Below are 16,481 nucleotides of genomic sequence, written 5' to 3'. Positions count from 1 at the left end.
TGTCCTAAGACACGAAACGATCGGTTTGTGCGGGAAACCGAACAGTATATCATTTTTTACTTCTAGTGATGTCTAGCACTCATTAAAGCAAAGTGCGAAACATCACTTCTGTCATCAGAACTCTTTTTGACCTCAACTGATGCGCAGGGCAGTTGGACATAGTGGTTTTTTAGAGGTAAAATTATATAAATACGGTTTGGTTTCTCACACAAACCGATCGTTTCGTGTCTTAGGACATAAATGTGTTGTCACGAGCCGCAGGGTTTAATTTGGATTTGTCTGTGCATGGCTTTTTTTACTTTTATAGACGAAGTTCCCACTGACTTGCATTATACGACTGACAGACAGCAACGGTTGGAGTTAAAAATCATAATTTGTGTTCTACTGAAGAAACAAAGTCACCTACATCTTGGATGCTCTGGGGGTAAGCAGATAAACATCAAATTTTCATTTTTTGGTGAACTATCCCTTTAAGTATATAACCATAACGATTAACCATAACGATTTTATAGGCCTATGTAATAAATGATAAAATATTATACATAAATTATCTCCAAGAAAATAACGGTTTTGATTACAATAACCGTACAGAGGAACGATATCGTAGAAATTACTTTTTTAAACCACTGATGAACAATACAGCCAATCAGAATCATTCCTACTTAAAAAGCGCGCGCTGCAATCACGTTAACGGAACGTAACTGAAGCTCGTGCTTACAAAAAAAAAACGTTATCGTCCGATGGTGTGACGCTGACATAGTTATCGTTCTTTGTGTACCTTTCTTTACTGCACAGCTGTGACGCAAAGATATCGATGTTATCACTCCATTAACTCATCATTCAGAATCAGCGACGAGCGAAACAACAGGGATTCAGAAGCAGCGTGAAATCTGTCGTTTACGGCAACAAATGAAGGTTAGACACCCCCTCAAACATTTTTCGACTAATACATCTCAAACCACCTGCAGTTTCGACAATATAACCTACAAATGCAGTTTCACAGACTTTAAAGTCAATGTTTCACTTTTATTGTGTATTTTTGAACGAAACAGGAGAATGATGGTTGGTCAGGACTTGATTTGAATCCAGTGGGATGGTGAAAAATAGTGGAAATGTTTAAAAAGAAAGAAACGTGTGCTTGTCAATCCATTTGAAGTCTTTAATGGCGCAGTACACATGATGAAATCATTATTAAACACCAGAACAGTGCATCATCATCATCAACCAATATCATTTTTCATAAGTTACACATTTATCCCACATACTTTCATGAGTCCTCCTAAACCTCTACATCAACATCAGACCAGATGAAGCTTTGGCTCTTTAATGATCCATTAAAATACACACAAGGTTCCTCTGAAATACTGAAGATGCACATCAAGTCATCATCTCACTGAAACACTTCAGACAGAATCAGAAGAGATGCTCCACAAATACAAATTAATGCCTTCAAACATTCACAGGCATGAATCACAAACATGTCCAGGTCATATTTCACCCCAAAATAATACAAAAAGAGACAAATTTTGCAAAATTATTTCTTTTGCGGGTAAAATGATTAAATTTAAACAATTTCTGTGTGAGATTCACTCAGCAGCTTTTGTCAAACACATGATCATAATGAATTGTACGGCTTGCACATTATCACACAGAGGAGAGTCCAGTTCTCCTAGTCAGACACATTAAGGTTTGTTTGGGACTAAATTAGTGTCTAAAATCACATGAGGCCTTTATCAGATGAAGTAAAATGCTCTCTCTCTCTCTCAGCTACAGCGCTTAAAAGAATTAAACCACGTGAAACGCTCAGAGGACTGACAGACTTACGATAAACAACATTAACTCAAATGCAGTTTGTTCTCAATCAAGATCTTCATCTCATAAACTGCAAGCAAAAACACTATGTAAATATATCATAATTAAATGAACAAATCTAATATTGTCAATAAAGGCTGTCGAATGAGACACTGTAATGCTAACCCTTGAGTCCAAACTTTCCTGTAGCAGCAATAAATAAAACCAAACAGTGTTGAACTATAACATAGGCAGATAAAAAAATAACTCAAAATAAACCAGCGTCATTGTGCTACTGTAAAACTGACAGCGCTCTTCATGTAAACTCGTTTGACTGCAGATGTACATTCGTTCTGATGCTGAAGTTTGTAGTGGATGAATCTTATTTCTAGAAACAGCAACGTTCAAATGCTTGTTCGTTTTGAGGAGCGTAAGAACACCTACAACTGCCTGGACAGAGTAAAATCACGGTTAATACACTCCACAGACGGCGGCGAAGTCACATGACACCATCAGTATCAGCTCAGCTTCTGAACTTACCATGATGCACTATAGTTTACACCAAAATACCACAGTTATTACAGCTGACAAAATAATGTACAAAATAGTGCTTAAGATAAATTTTGTTGCATTTTTCAACTGTAGTGAAAGAAGCCGCTTTTATACAAATAAACATTAGATAAACCTAAAAATTACATAAAATTAAATCATTAAAAAAAACTGGGTAACAAGCAGTTATTATAGTTAAAGGTACAGTATGTAGGATTTCTGTCCGCTAGAGGTCGCTAGAGGCCTATTCAAAACAAAAGGCGTCGCTTGATGACTCCAAGTTTTAGAGAGAAATCTTGGGACATGTGGTCTTCAGCTCAACGGCCGGTGGAAAAGAATCGGGATAGGACTCGGGAAGAAATCATGTTCATGGATGCGATCATTAACGTTACTGTAGTATGAAGCAGAGCAGGACCAAGTGTTGTGGGAGCTGAACGAGGAGCTGGAGAGATTGCGCAACACACGCCTCACGAGCAGCGGGACTTTTATTATGACACAGACGTCGGCGCAACTTCCGCTTTTCCGGTCATGAGTATGAGGTAACACAGCTCTGTTTATCATATTAGATACATTTGAGTGTGTTGAAAATGTTATAGCGTTACTCTGAGCGTTCGCTCAGACACTGTTACACACTTTAGTAAGATAGATCGATTTTAGAAGTTCATATTAAATATTGGATGGCTTGTGTTGATAAATGGCACACAATTAATTTTAAAACGTATTGTATGATAGAGAAAATGCTGTATTACTGTTACTAAAAATAAAGTTGCATCTGATTATGCTATGTTAGCTACTTCACAAAATAGTGTTTTTCTCTGAGGCATGCTAAAGCATGGTACTCGCAAAAAATCAAGAAAATTAGATTTAAACAATAAGACACGTGTTGAGCTATATAACAACAATTAGTTTTCTGTCTATAAATTTATCAAAACAGATGTTCCCTTGTCTTGTATATAAACATGTAAATATTAAAGCGTCTTTATTGTTTCCATGGTTTCTACAAAATAAAACCGGAAACCGAGGGTAATGCGGGTATGACGCAATTGATAGGCGACTCCTCACACGTCCCGGAGCCTTGGTTAAAATTGCAATTTTCTCATGATTTACAAATAGTTGCAAACATTTGGGATATTCTAAGTACTCAAGTGAACAAAATATATAACACTGGCCTAGTGGTTTTTGGATATTTTACTGCAAAAATATTACATATTGCACCTTTAACTAAAACTAAAACCATACATTTTTTTTTATTTTTTTTTTACTTTTTTACATTTTGTTAAATGAAAAAATAAAAAAGCATTTTATTTTAACTAGAGCCCAAAGCAACATTTCCCATGTTCGTTTAGTTTAACGATGTACTAAAATAACAAAAATTATGAAAAACTATACACATTTAATAAAAAACAATAACTAAATAAAATGACAAAAACAAACAAAATTATTAAAACTAAAATGAAAACAGAAAATACAAAAATAAACACTAATTCAAAATATTTAAAGCATATATATATAATAGTAATGATACAAAAATAACACTGGTAACAAGGTTAAGAAGTATGGAAGCTTGTTTCCACCACTGAATAAATAAAAAAAAAAATGGTAATTGCAAATTTTTATCTTAAAATTCTGACTTTTTTTCTTCAATTGCGAGTATATCTTGCAATTCTGAATTTATAACTAGGGATGCTTCGATCGATCGACTGCAGATCGGTATCTGCCAATATTCCCACTCAAAGTTAAATTAAATTAAATAATGCAATTGCAACTTTATACCTCACAATTCTGAGAAAAATCAGAATAAGCCACAATTATCTTTTATATTTTTTAAATCCCTGACTAAAACAAGCTTCCATGAAGTAATTTTACACAAATTTAATTAATTTTACAAAATATGTAATTAATACACAAATTTTATTTAATTTTATTACAATAACTTAGTAGTCTATTTGTTGAAAGTGCCAGTCAGTTATTGTTTTACTGTGGTGTTTTGATGGAAACTATGATTTACCATGGTAAACTGCTGTAAGGGCAGCACACAAAAGATCAATCTCTGAAACGTGTGCGTCCGTTTCAGGACATCATGTGTGTCACTGACGTTGCATTATTGTATTAATATCCAGCTTGAATTTTTGCTAAAAACATCAAGCATCAAATGCTGCTTCACAAAGCTACAGTAAAACACTGATTGAACATAAATAAACAGCACAAATGAATGAGGATACTTGGGAATGAAGGGGTGAGAGTTCGAGCAGGTAAACGGCAGCGAGCGTTGGAGATCTACAGGGACCCCCATCTGTCTGCCGGAGGAAACTGATCCAGCTCTCCCACCTCCGAGTACTGACGTTCTCCCAGAAGATACGTCAGCTTATAGCGCAAACGCACGCGCTCCTGAAATACACACAAAATAGCTGTAGACCTTTATGAAGTGGTGTCTTATTTTTGATTGTTTAATTATTTATTCTTACAAATATTTTAATAATAATAATAATAATAACAACAACAGTAACAACAACAATATTATAAATAATACTTAAAAAAAAAAAAAAATTAAACAATAAGCAAAAAAATATATATAATTTACCCTCCCAACTCTTATCTTTTAATAATAACAGTAATAGCCACATTATGAGTAATATATTTTTAAATCATTTTAGAGACTTATATATTTTTTTTTTTATTATTAAATACAAAAACGTAATTATTTATTCCCACCTTTTTTAATAGTTTTATTTGTATATAAAATTAATAAATTTAAAAGCATTATTTATTCCACCTTATTTCAACAACAAAAATAGTATATATATATATATATATATATATATATATATATATATATATATATATATATATATATATATATATATATTTATATATATATATATTTTTTTTTTTTTTTTTTTTTTATATATATTTAATTAAATTTATTATGATTTTTTAAAATTAAAAAAAAATATTGGATGCATGTGTGTGACCTCTCACCCTCAGTGGGTTGGCGAGCAGCATGACCTGAGTAATGGACGCAGGGGGCAGGATGGGGTTAAAGGGAGCGATCTCTGTGCCTGATGGAGGCTGAAGCTTCACTCGCATAGACTGACACAAACACAACCGTACAGGGTCAGAGGTCATATTTAAAGTGTAACTTGTTAATCAGAACATCAAAACATGCTTAAAAGATTAGTTCACTATCAAATTAATATTTCCTGATAATTTACTCACCCCCATGTCATCCAAGATGTTCATGTCTTTCTTTCTTCAGTCGAAAAGAAATGAAGGTTTTTGATGAAAACATTCCAGGATTTTTCTCAATATAGTGGACTTCAATGGAGCCCAAACGGTTGAAGGTCAAAATTACAGTTTCAGTGCAGCTTCAAAACATCCTACATGATCCCAGACGAGGAATAAGGGTCTTATCTAGAGAAACCATCACTCTTTTTTTTTTTTTATTAAGAAAATGAAGAAGAGAGCTAGGTGAAGATGAGCATTTATGGTTAAAAAGTAAATGCTCATCTTGAACTAGCTCTCTTCTTCTCTATTTGAATTCCAGCAGTGTAGACACTGCTAAGTGTATTACTGCCAGAGCTTCCCACAGGTTTGAAATATACTTGCGGTGGTAGCCAGGCAAAAAATCCTCCTATTACCCATGGCACAAAAATGGTCTACTACATGTGACAAACAAATAATGTGTGATTTTTAACAGTATTTTTATTTATTGAAATTAATTTTAATTACATAGCATATTACATTTAATTACATACTAATATTATGCATTATTATGCATTGTAAATTATGCAAAATTACAGCATTTAAATGGTTCACCTTTTCCTATGTTCTCCTTGCTGTCATATAGTGTCTCTCTCAGTGAATGGGACATAGATTTTACTAGTAAAATGTATAAAATGAATAATATATGAGTCAAATAATGTTCTTAGTCTTTTCTTCCTGTGGGGGAAACTACAATAATTTACTATGAATTAAATGGAAAACAAATTAAATACAGTTTATTGTGAAACCAAAATACCAATAATGCCCAAAAGAAAAAGAAAAAACTTAGCATGTGACTTTTAATTATAAACAAGCCCAAAATATACTGGGACTCTTATTTTGAAATGTCTGTACTATTGCAGGCTGATCCTTCAGATTCTTACAATCATCTAAACATTTTATATAAAGGCCATGAAGTATACATTGTCATAATTCATCAACTTGAGTTCATTAGCAATCGCTTGGCATAAATCTCCGGTTTTGTGACTTTGCAACGCCGGTGGGAATGTCAGCGGGAGTAAACAGTTCTGACGCACACATAACGAGCAGGTACGAAACAACTAGTTATTCAATCGCGGATGGTTTCATTATCTTGGGCGGATATAAAAGTATAAGAGGATAAAAATAATAAAAGCAAAAATGTGTCTCCAAATATACTTGGGCGGCCGTTATTATACGTGGGCGGCCCACCCAAGTAAAGTCTATGTGTGGGAAGCACTGACTGCCCTCCACAGGTTAAAGTTTGAACTAAACTGTCATATACAATATGCTAGTGCAAGTATATAACAATTAGTTCAAAGTTTGACCTGTGGAGGGCAGTAATACACTTAGCAGTGTCTTCACTGCCGGAATTCAAATAGAGAAGAAGAAGAGAGCTAGTTCAACATGAGCATTTCTGGTTAAAACGTATATATATATATTTTTTTTTTTGAAAATGAGTGATGGTTTCTCTAGATAAGACCATTATTCCTTGTCTGGGATTGTGTATAATGTTTTGAAGCTGCAATGAAACTGTAATTTTGACCTTCAACCGTGGGCTCCATTGAAGTCCATTGTATGGAGAAAAATCCTGGAATGTTTTCATCAAAAACCTTAATTTTAGTTCGACTGAAGAAAGAAAGACATGAACAGCTTGGATGACATGAGGGTGAGTAAATTATCAGGAAATTTTCATTTGAAAGTAAACTAATCCTTTAAGGAAATCCCCACCTGGCATTATACATTGTTTTAGTGAAACAAATGTTAAGTTAACTTTGTAAATTAGTTCAAATGAATCATAAAGAACCGATTCAGATGACTGATTCATATAAATCGATCTGTGTCTGCAGTGGAGGAGGTCGTACCTTTGGAACTGCTGCTTGCAGCAATATGTTCCGCATGGGTAACGGCGCCGTGTTGAGCAGGGACACCACAATGACCAGGACGTCCGGTCGAGCCGGCGGACAGTCCATCGCAAAGTGCATAAGAACACGAACTCCATCTTTATCGTACACCGTCACAGGTAAGACCTTACCTGAGGACACCACAGAAACACTGAGTTTGGCTAGGTAACTAGATAACTTTTAGAGTCATTTCACCCAAAAAGCAAAAGAAAGAAATACTAAATCATACTATATTGTATTATATTTATAATAAATTATTATTATAAATAATACTGGTGCAGCGATCACTCACTGGGTCTGATGGACTCAATCGGGACGTACAGGTTGGACAGGCTGGGCTCGGAGCTACGCGCTGGGCTGCTCTGGAGCGAGTGGGACGGGGATGAGAAGGGCTGAAAGAAAGGGCTGCCAGGAGCCGAGCCGGCTGTCACCGCCTGAGCCCGAGCCACAGCGGGCGAGCCGGGCACTGCCGCGCTCACAAACGGGTTAGTGGACTGAAGAGGGCCAGCCGCGGAGCCCATGACACCTCCAGAGAGACCAAAAGTACCTCCAGCAATACCGCTTAGACCAGAAACACTACGGAGAGACAGAATAAGATACAAGTATCCGAAATATCCTTTATATACTCAAATAAGCTGTCTACATGGGCAGCTCCCTTCTAAAGGAGCATCATAACATCATGCACCCTCATAAGTGACTGATGTTAAACCTCTTTAGGCAGAATTGTACCTCTTTCCACCTCCAAAGTCCAGCATGGAGAGATCCTGCAGCCCCTGACTGACAGCTGGGGTGTGTGAGGTCTGCGCAGGTGTGTGTGTTGACGGAAAGACGGCGCTCGGTGCCGAGATGCTCCCAAACAGGTCCAGGCCTGGATCAGGAGCCTTAGACCAACCAAAATGACAGATTCAATCATCAGGATTAATATTCAGCATATGCTTTAAACATCTGTAAGTCCAAATGATTTAGTGTGTCCTACCTGTAAGGACGTCCATTGACCAGACAGTTCATCCAACTTTGGTCTGTTTGGCACAGAGGGAGGATCATTCAGGCCTGGGAATAAAAGAACATGTGCGCATGTTATATTATATATATATATATATAAACTAATAAATAGTAAATTAATGAAATCAATTAAATTATATTGCACAAAAACATAAAACAACTTTAAATATTATAAACTAACTGAAATATAAGCAACCTTTACCTTATTTTCTAGTTGTCAAGGCAACATTTATCATTTTCATTTAGTTTAACTTGATGCACTAAAATAACTAAAACAAATGTATAGACATATAAAAAAAAGTATTATTTATTGTTATTATTTATTTCTTTACGCCATGTCAGCCACAAGGATATTTTCATAAAAATAAAAAAAACAATAATACACATAACAAAATTACTGAAACTTTCAAATTAAACAGAAAACAAAAAACTATTATAGTATCTCAATGATCCTAAAATAATACAGGCATGGTGGAAGAATTTTAGAATAATAATATGGATTATTATTATTAATTAATAACTACTAATTGATTAATTAATATTAATAATTATTATATATATATATATATTATAATTATACTTACATAATTATACAATTATGTAAATTATAATTATACATTTTATTTTTAATGAACATTGTTTTCAAAACTATGTACTATATTCAAAACCTTGCATACAATATTTTTATTATTAATTATTTTAATAATAGTTTTCAAAATGTTTTAAAACATTATTAATAAGAATAATAATTTTATTTTTAATAATATTATTCATTTATATATTTAAGTGTCAAATACCCAGTGTTGGGGAAAGTTACTTTTAAAAATAATGCATTACAATATTGCTTTACTCACTAAAAAAGTAACTAATTGCATTACTTAGTTACTTTTTATGAAAAATAATGCATTACATTACTTTTGAGTTAACTTTTTACACCTGGGCTGGGCTTCTAAAAGTTCTATTTTTGGCAAATGTTTAGGTCCTTTCACACCAAAAGTGAAATGCATAAGCCTCAGGCTGAAGGAAAAGCATGCATTACTTATTTGAAAAAGTAATCTGATTATGTATCTCAAGTTACTGGTAATGCATTACCCCCAACATGCCTTATCCTAATACTGCTGATGCCATTTTATAAAAATAAGGTTTTGTTTTACAGTGATTTTACCACTGTTATCTGGGGTACCATGTAAAAACTTGGTAAATTCACTGTATCACATGACCTCTCATAGTATATTTCCTTAGTATAGGTCACCAGTCAGCATCACAACAATTTAAAAGAGATTTATTACCGAGAGACAAGAGTTCATCGTCCAGTAATGAGAGGGAGGACTGCTGCTCAGGCGGTTTGTGATTGGGGCTGCTTGTCTGACTGCCATGACCGGTTGCCAATCGGCGAGGAGGAGGCGGCAGCACAGGGATGGACGAGGCCATGGGATTGGTTGAAGGGACCTGAGGAGGAAGAGAAGGAGGTGGGACAGTTGGGGGAGAGGATGGTTCATCCAGGCCAGCCAGATCAATCAGTGTGCCCGTGGTCTCACATCCTGAGAGAACGAGAAACATCATGTTGTAAGAAAATGAGATGTACTGGATTATCAAAATATTGCAGTTGAGGGAAGATCGACAAATGAACCCCAAACTGATGTCACCTTCACTAGCAGCCGGTAGGAGATCATCACCCTCGCCATTGTCCGCCTGTCCTTCTACGATCCGTTTATAAGAGCCGATTACTCTGGACAAATCATCGTTTGCCTTGAGAATGTCACCTACAGGAAGCAGATCAATAATGAATATTTCAAATAAACAATCATTCTCTGAGAGTAAAGCGGATCATCACGCCATTTACCCAAACTGGAGTCGTTGTCCTCCGCTTCAGTGGCCAGTTTGAACGCGGTGCGTCTGAGTTTATCACAGCGCTCGTACAGCTCCTGGACACAGACGTCGGGTCACATGTGAGCGCTGCGCATCAACTTAATTATAAAAGATCTAATAGTACAGACAGGAAACTGCTAATCAGTATAGGACTGTGAAATCAACCTTTAAAAAGCATACATGAAATACATTTCACAATTATTTCACTACTGTAATGTGACGTCTTACCAGTGAAATAAGATATTCATTCAATAACAGACAACACTGCGCACATTTGTGGCTGCTAACCAAAAGTGTCTGTTTTGAGTTTAAGAATAACATGAAATTGAAACTAATTCCACCAGACCTGACCATGTGGTGATAAAGAAAGATTCTACTCTGTTTTTCAAGTGCACGAACCACAGTCCCAGCAGAATAAACTGTGGTTACTCTGTGAGAATGAAACTAAATTTCGAGGTACTGATTAAAGTTGGTTTAGGTGGTGATCAGCTGGGAAACCAGCTGGTAGGGCTGGGGTTGACCTAGTGGACAAATATGGAGGCTAAGCTGATGGAGATCCATGATCCAGCTAGTTTCCAACTAAAGCTGGGTTCACACTGTACGATTTTGGCCATGATTTGGTCGTCTTAGACAAAAATGTGCTTCTCATGCACGTTGGGATTGTTTACCTCTGAGCACGTCCCTTTGATGCAGAGTACAGCAGTGTTGTGCATTTTATGCAGTTGATGGGGAAAGTATTCTTATAATTGGTAATAACATTTCATGTTATCATGATATATCGCATTACCAAATGTTGGCACGTCTAGTCAGAAGTTTTGATGCACGGACTACTCCTACGATGAACGTCAAATTGATTTGTTTTTTAAGACAAGCCATGATCAACACTAAAGATTTCCACCATTTCAGTCCCATGTGTAATGCAGCTCAGTCACGGAATGTGTAAGCGGTGATGATGTTAAACTCCGAACAAGATTTTTTGTATGCGTCCTTTTTAACACGTCTTGACTGTCGTACAGTCTGACAAGCAACAATCGTTAAGGACTGTTATAAATCGCACAGTGTGCCCCCGGCTTAACCTAACCAGTTTTCTACCTCTGCAACTCTACTTTAGTATTAGTTACTAGACATTTCTTTAAAAACTATTTTTCTTTGTCTGCTCATTTCTAAGCATTGTCTGTCGTGCTCATTGAGTATGATGTCACCTTGATGAGCTCGCGGTCGGCGTCTGATGACCGGTCCCTGTCGTAGTGACTCAGCATTTCGCTCAGAAGCTTGACGTTGTTGTTCACCTCCTCTAGCGTGTTGATGCGTTTGGTCATTTTCTGCACTCTGGCTTCATCCTGCACACACAACACAGATTCGGTCCATCACAAGTTGCATGTCACACCTGATTTAGAATCAGTCCTATTATGCTTTTTACATTTCTAACTTTCTTTAAAAAGGTCTGCTAATTTACGAAGCACAACTCCGAAGGGAGTTATTCTCTATCAGTGCACACTTTTTCTGAACTCCCTGAAATGCCTTCATTGTAGTCTTGAGTTTTCTTTTAGGTACAAACACACCAAAATATCCCTCATAATTCCTGCCCAAGGCATATGCAAAATAAAGGGGTAAGTTCATTAAATTCATTCATTAACCCTTCAATTGCTTTAAAAAAAAGACCATTAAAAATTGGTTTGGTCCCTCCAATGTTCAAGAAACAGCTACGGCTTTGTTGTGAATGATTAATTACTGTAAAAAAGGAAATACTATTTCATGTTGGCTATAAACTGTAGGGCTGGTCCAAATACCATATTTTTAGCTTCAAAGCTCTGTAGTAATCAGCACCGAATATTCGAAGCTTCGACGGGAGGGGGCTGAAGATATTCTTCTCTCTAATAAAGGCATGTGTAACGAGTTGAAATATGGTGTGGCCCCTTTAAGAGCTGTGCGCTCCCGGTTGAACTGTCTCGAACGACTCGAGCACCGCGTGTACTTGGAGTATGAGGTCTCTGCGGAACAAAAGTGGACGTTTATGTATTTGTGGGTGTTTTCACACTGGTGGGTGTTTATATATCACGCAATGAAAATGATCCCCTTCACCCGACCCGACCCCTAAACCCTACCCACACTCTGACATGGGCAAACCAGGTAACGCTCTCAAAAACGAAAAACGCCCCTCTGTTTATGGCCTTGCTCAATCAATAATGTCCTGCAAAGACCTTTACTTGTGTATGCGGGTTATTTCTGTTTTTCTGTTGCTCATTTAAAGTTATTTTCTTTATTAAGTAACGCTGTGGATGGCATAACATTTGCGACGGACAGTTACATGAGTTTCATGGGGAATAATTCGCCTCCGTGAAGTCTGTCTGGTATCATAACTCAAGCTAAGTGAGCTAACAAAACACAGGTCTGTTAAGAGCAATACTTTTAAAAAGTTAGCCTAACGTTTTCTGACAAACAAATCGAAAAGCAGAAATGACCAGCAATTGTAATTACTGTAATTACTGACACAGTAAAGGGTAGGCTATTTAAATAAAAGACGAACAAAAGATACATGAACGAACGGTAATACATAAAGAACACACCGTCTCAGTAAAATCTCACGTTTGAGTTTTAACAAGCTCCAATATTTCGCAGTAGATTCATTTACACTGATAATAACGGGTAAAAAGGCGAATATATTTTGTTTCTATTATTCTATTTTCCACAATGTCAAAGCAACACAGCTTAACCCAAAATACAAGCTCTAGACAGAGAATACTCCAGTTGCAAGGGAACACATTAGTAAGAAGCAAATATATGTTTAAAATATAACAAGGTTGGGTTCCTTAAACTGTCCATCATATTAAAAACGCCTAGGCTATATAGGATAATTGTAAAAAAAGAGTATTGTATTTATTTCGCAGATTTTATAGTGTAAACATATTCAAGCGTGAATGAGAACCGTTTTGCAAGGGGGATGCCAGGTGTGCAAAAACAAACAAAAAACGAATATTCGAATCCCAAAATTGAAAATCTAATACCAACCTACCAAACGAATATTCGAATAATCGAATATTCTGGTCCAGCCCTAATAAACTGGAGCTCTACATCCATCTTTATATCTCGATCCCATCTCTCTCACCTCTTTCACCATGTTTTTGATGAGTCTGTTCGCCTCCTGAAGATCTTCTGGGTTTTTGCTCCTCAGAAGTTCAGCCAACAACTGCCATCAAATCACAGAAGAGCACAAAGTCATTTCTCTAGTTTCATAAAGGGAAATCACATTCAGTTAAACCTGCAAAATCAGCATATTTCAATTCAAATGTTGCATATACACAGTCTCACCTTCCCCATGTCCTCGTTGTCAAACACAGGGTTTTTGGGCCGTGCGGGAGGGGACGGGATCAGGGTTTTGTCCACCGTCAGTTCTGGGTCCGACTTCACGAGTCCTGAATAAATCACAACCAACATCAATCAGACAACCGCTCACGACAGACCCCAGAAAGTTCATCCCTAAAATCTCACCTTGCATCTTGAGTGCCTTGTACGCGTCTGCTATCTTGGACTCATTGGGAAACGCCACTGTCCAGCTGTACAGCATCTCAATGACCTTATTCTTCACCTTTTCAGAAGTATTCTTCCCCATGTACTGAAACACACACACTGTTTTTTAACATATGTTTCACATTAGATGTTTAAGTGCACAAAAATGAGTCCTAAAACCTGAAAACAAGATCACATTTTAGCATTTCCAGTTCCATCATCCTGAAGTCAATCGTTTTGTTTTTTGTTTTTTTTATGCGTTTTTGGTTAAATGCCTTAAAAAAAAACATCTGTGGCAAACATAAGCTTAAGATATTTTCATGTTTTATTTGATGGCATAAAACAAATCAGTAATACTCTGAGTTTTTTTAAAGGGGTGGTTGATTATGAATTCATTTTTTTACTTGAGTTAGTGTGTAATGTTGCTGTTTGAGCAAAGTTACAACGCTCAAAGTTCAATGCAAGGGGAGATATTTTCTTTTACAGAAATCACTTGTTAAGGATTACAACAAATGGCAACCGAAGCGTGAGCTGTTAAAGCTCCGCCCTCTTCTGAAAAGGGGGCCTGGAGCAGCAGCTTGTTTGCATTTAAAGGGACACACAAAAACTGTGCGTTTTTGCTCACAGTCAAATAGGAGCAAATTTGACAAGCTATAATAAATGATCTGTGGGGGATTTTGAGCTGAAACTTGATAGAAACATTCTGGGGACACCAGAGACTTATATTACATGTTATGAAAGGGGCATTATAGCTTTTTAAAATATCTTACAAGTGGCTAGTCAGCACTCTTGCAAACTGTTATAACTCAAACATGAAAAATGTTTTTTAAAAACACTGAAAGGGTTTTTGAAAGTTTACTGATGGTGATGTTGAAGTCATCTACTGTGGTGTAGTTCGTTTATAGCCTAAATTTAGCTTTTACCTTCTGCCAATTGTATTTAGGCTTCAAAATACATAAAAGTTGTGCAAGAATCATAAACTTTTGTTTGTCACAGAGCATATTTTCTGCAATAATCCAAAAGCCAATGGAAATATCCTATTGGGTTTTTGTCAAGGGAACCAGGCTGCTAACGTTTGGGTTGGCCAACAAAAGTAAGTCATAACAGAAAAACCACCAACCATGGGTGAAACCAATTTAACCAGCTCATTTAAAAACCTATATCTGGCTATTTCGTTGTGAAATCTTCGCCCACAGTTCTTCATACACGCCTCCAGAACCTGCAGAGACACATAAACATCATATCATCTGTAAACAAGACTCATGCTTGAGCAGTAATGCTGGATTGGCATTAAAACACGGCTCACCGTCAGAGCTTGTAGGGCTTCCCATTCTTGAGAATAGATTTTGTGAATGAGGAGTCTCACGGCTATCTGAGGACTATAAACACACACATACACAATTGAAAGAGCAGAGAATCTGTAGTTTCCAGTCATGTTGGATTATTACAAATGCTTACCCTTCCAATTCCTTATTGATCTGGTCACAAAACCCGATTATGTATTCCCAGTCCTCCTGCCTGTTGGTCGGATGTGTGGCTTTGTCTGTGGAGGACACACACCATCGTAAGGACCAAACAATCGGCCCCGTTGAGCTCTGTGTCTGTGATACACTGGCACAACAGTACGAGGGCCAATCACAGCCATGCATATCAATACATTACCATCAGTAATGTAAAGAAAAATATGAAGAAAGTCCTTTACAAAATGAGCTATGTGTGATTTCAGCATATTCATGTACAATTATATTTATTCATGTAAAAAAAAAAAAAAAAAAGGTCAATGTACTATTTGACACACTGGATAAAATCATCAGTTAAATTATTTCTAATTAATATTGAATTCTAATGTAAATTCTAAAGCTCTGGGTCTGAACTACATGAAAACAAACACGGACTTTACACTTTAATCTGGACGCATGATCGCCAGATCTGACAGTAAACGTGCACTCTATGAATTTATATAAATCATACTATAGGAAAGGTATGCATCATGAATATTAATCAGGAGGCGTGGCGTTCGTACAGTGGGTGTATCTGATTGGCTGGAAGTGGGCGCTGGCGAATTAACGAATCCTACTATGGTGAAGTCTTCGCTCTTACATGTTATGTAGGCTTTGTGATTGGACGACAAAGAAGGTTACCAGGCAACGTCAATATGAGGTAATTAATTTTCATGAGCAGACCTTCGCCATAGTATGATTCGAAATTCCGCGGAAAAAGCCAAACAAGCGCGTCAGACGGACCAGTACTGATGCATGCAGAGAACACACAAGAACAATAATATTATTTACAGCTATTAGAAATGCAAGTGATAATAATGCACGTACTGATCCAGGATTCGAGCGATTCTCCCTCCGGAAACGCCATGATCCTCATTTAAAGCTCTGACTCCATAAATCCACACATTTCCCCCTTAGATACCACGGACATTCGTCAAATTAAACTGATTATGATAAAAACAAACATCCTCTGTTCCATTCGAGCCTGTATGTCGCGACAAAATGCTGCTTTATTTATTTATTAAATGAATAGTGTATCAGCTGGCAGTATCATCAGCTGCCTGTATGGAGGTCCTTGATTTAGACGCCTCTGGTGGTTACAAAATAAAAGTCACTAGCT

General features: G+C 36.6%; 1 protein-coding gene across 2 annotated transcripts; it reads right to left on the bottom strand.

Annotated features, from left to right (window-relative positions):
- Positions 1 to 1,151: 1,151 nt before the first annotated feature.
- On the bottom strand, positions 1,152 to 16,422 carry gga3b (golgi associated, gamma adaptin ear containing, ARF binding protein 3b). 2 transcript variants are annotated; one of them, XM_067381203.1, is made up of 17 exons: positions 16,190 to 16,422; positions 15,321 to 15,405; positions 15,169 to 15,241; positions 14,983 to 15,081; positions 13,845 to 13,968; positions 13,665 to 13,768; positions 13,462 to 13,542; positions 11,558 to 11,695; positions 10,330 to 10,411; positions 10,133 to 10,249; positions 9,776 to 10,027; positions 8,461 to 8,534; positions 8,214 to 8,365; positions 7,777 to 8,060; positions 7,446 to 7,615; positions 5,320 to 5,430; positions 1,152 to 4,728 (listed from the first exon to the last, which is right to left on the bottom strand). In XM_067381203.1, the coding sequence occupies exons 1-17, from the start codon at positions 16,236 to 16,238 to the stop codon at positions 4,618 to 4,620; spliced, it is 2,106 nt and encodes a 701-aa protein (XP_067237304.1). In that variant the 5' UTR covers positions 16,239 to 16,422; the 3' UTR covers positions 1,152 to 4,617. The 2 variants fall into 2 exon arrangements, with proteins under 2 accessions (XP_067237304.1, XP_067237305.1); XM_067381204.1 differs by lacking the exon at positions 14,983 to 15,081.
- Positions 16,423 to 16,481: the final 59 nt, after the last annotated feature.

The sequence above is a fragment of the Chanodichthys erythropterus genome, chromosome 3, assembly GCF_024489055.1.
Source record: "Chanodichthys erythropterus isolate Z2021 chromosome 3, ASM2448905v1, whole genome shotgun sequence".
NCBI lineage: Eukaryota > Metazoa > Chordata > Actinopteri > Cypriniformes > Xenocyprididae > Chanodichthys > Chanodichthys erythropterus.
Note: the sequence above shows the minus strand (reverse complement) of the source record. Positions and strands in the feature narration are given on the sequence as shown.

Coding starts and splice junctions, on each gene's coding strand:
- gga3b (XM_067381203.1), bottom strand. CDS start 16,238: ATGAGGATCATGGCGTTTCCGGAGGGAGAATCGCTCGAATCCTGGATC. Junction 13,969..14,982: donor TTAAATTGGTTTCACCCATG/GTTGGTGGTTTT, acceptor TGTGTGTTTCAG/TACATGGGGAAGAATACTTC. Junction 8,061..8,213: donor GACTTTGGAGGTGGAAAGAG/GTACAATTCTGC, acceptor GTCTCTCCGTAG/TGTTTCTGGTCTAAGCGGTA.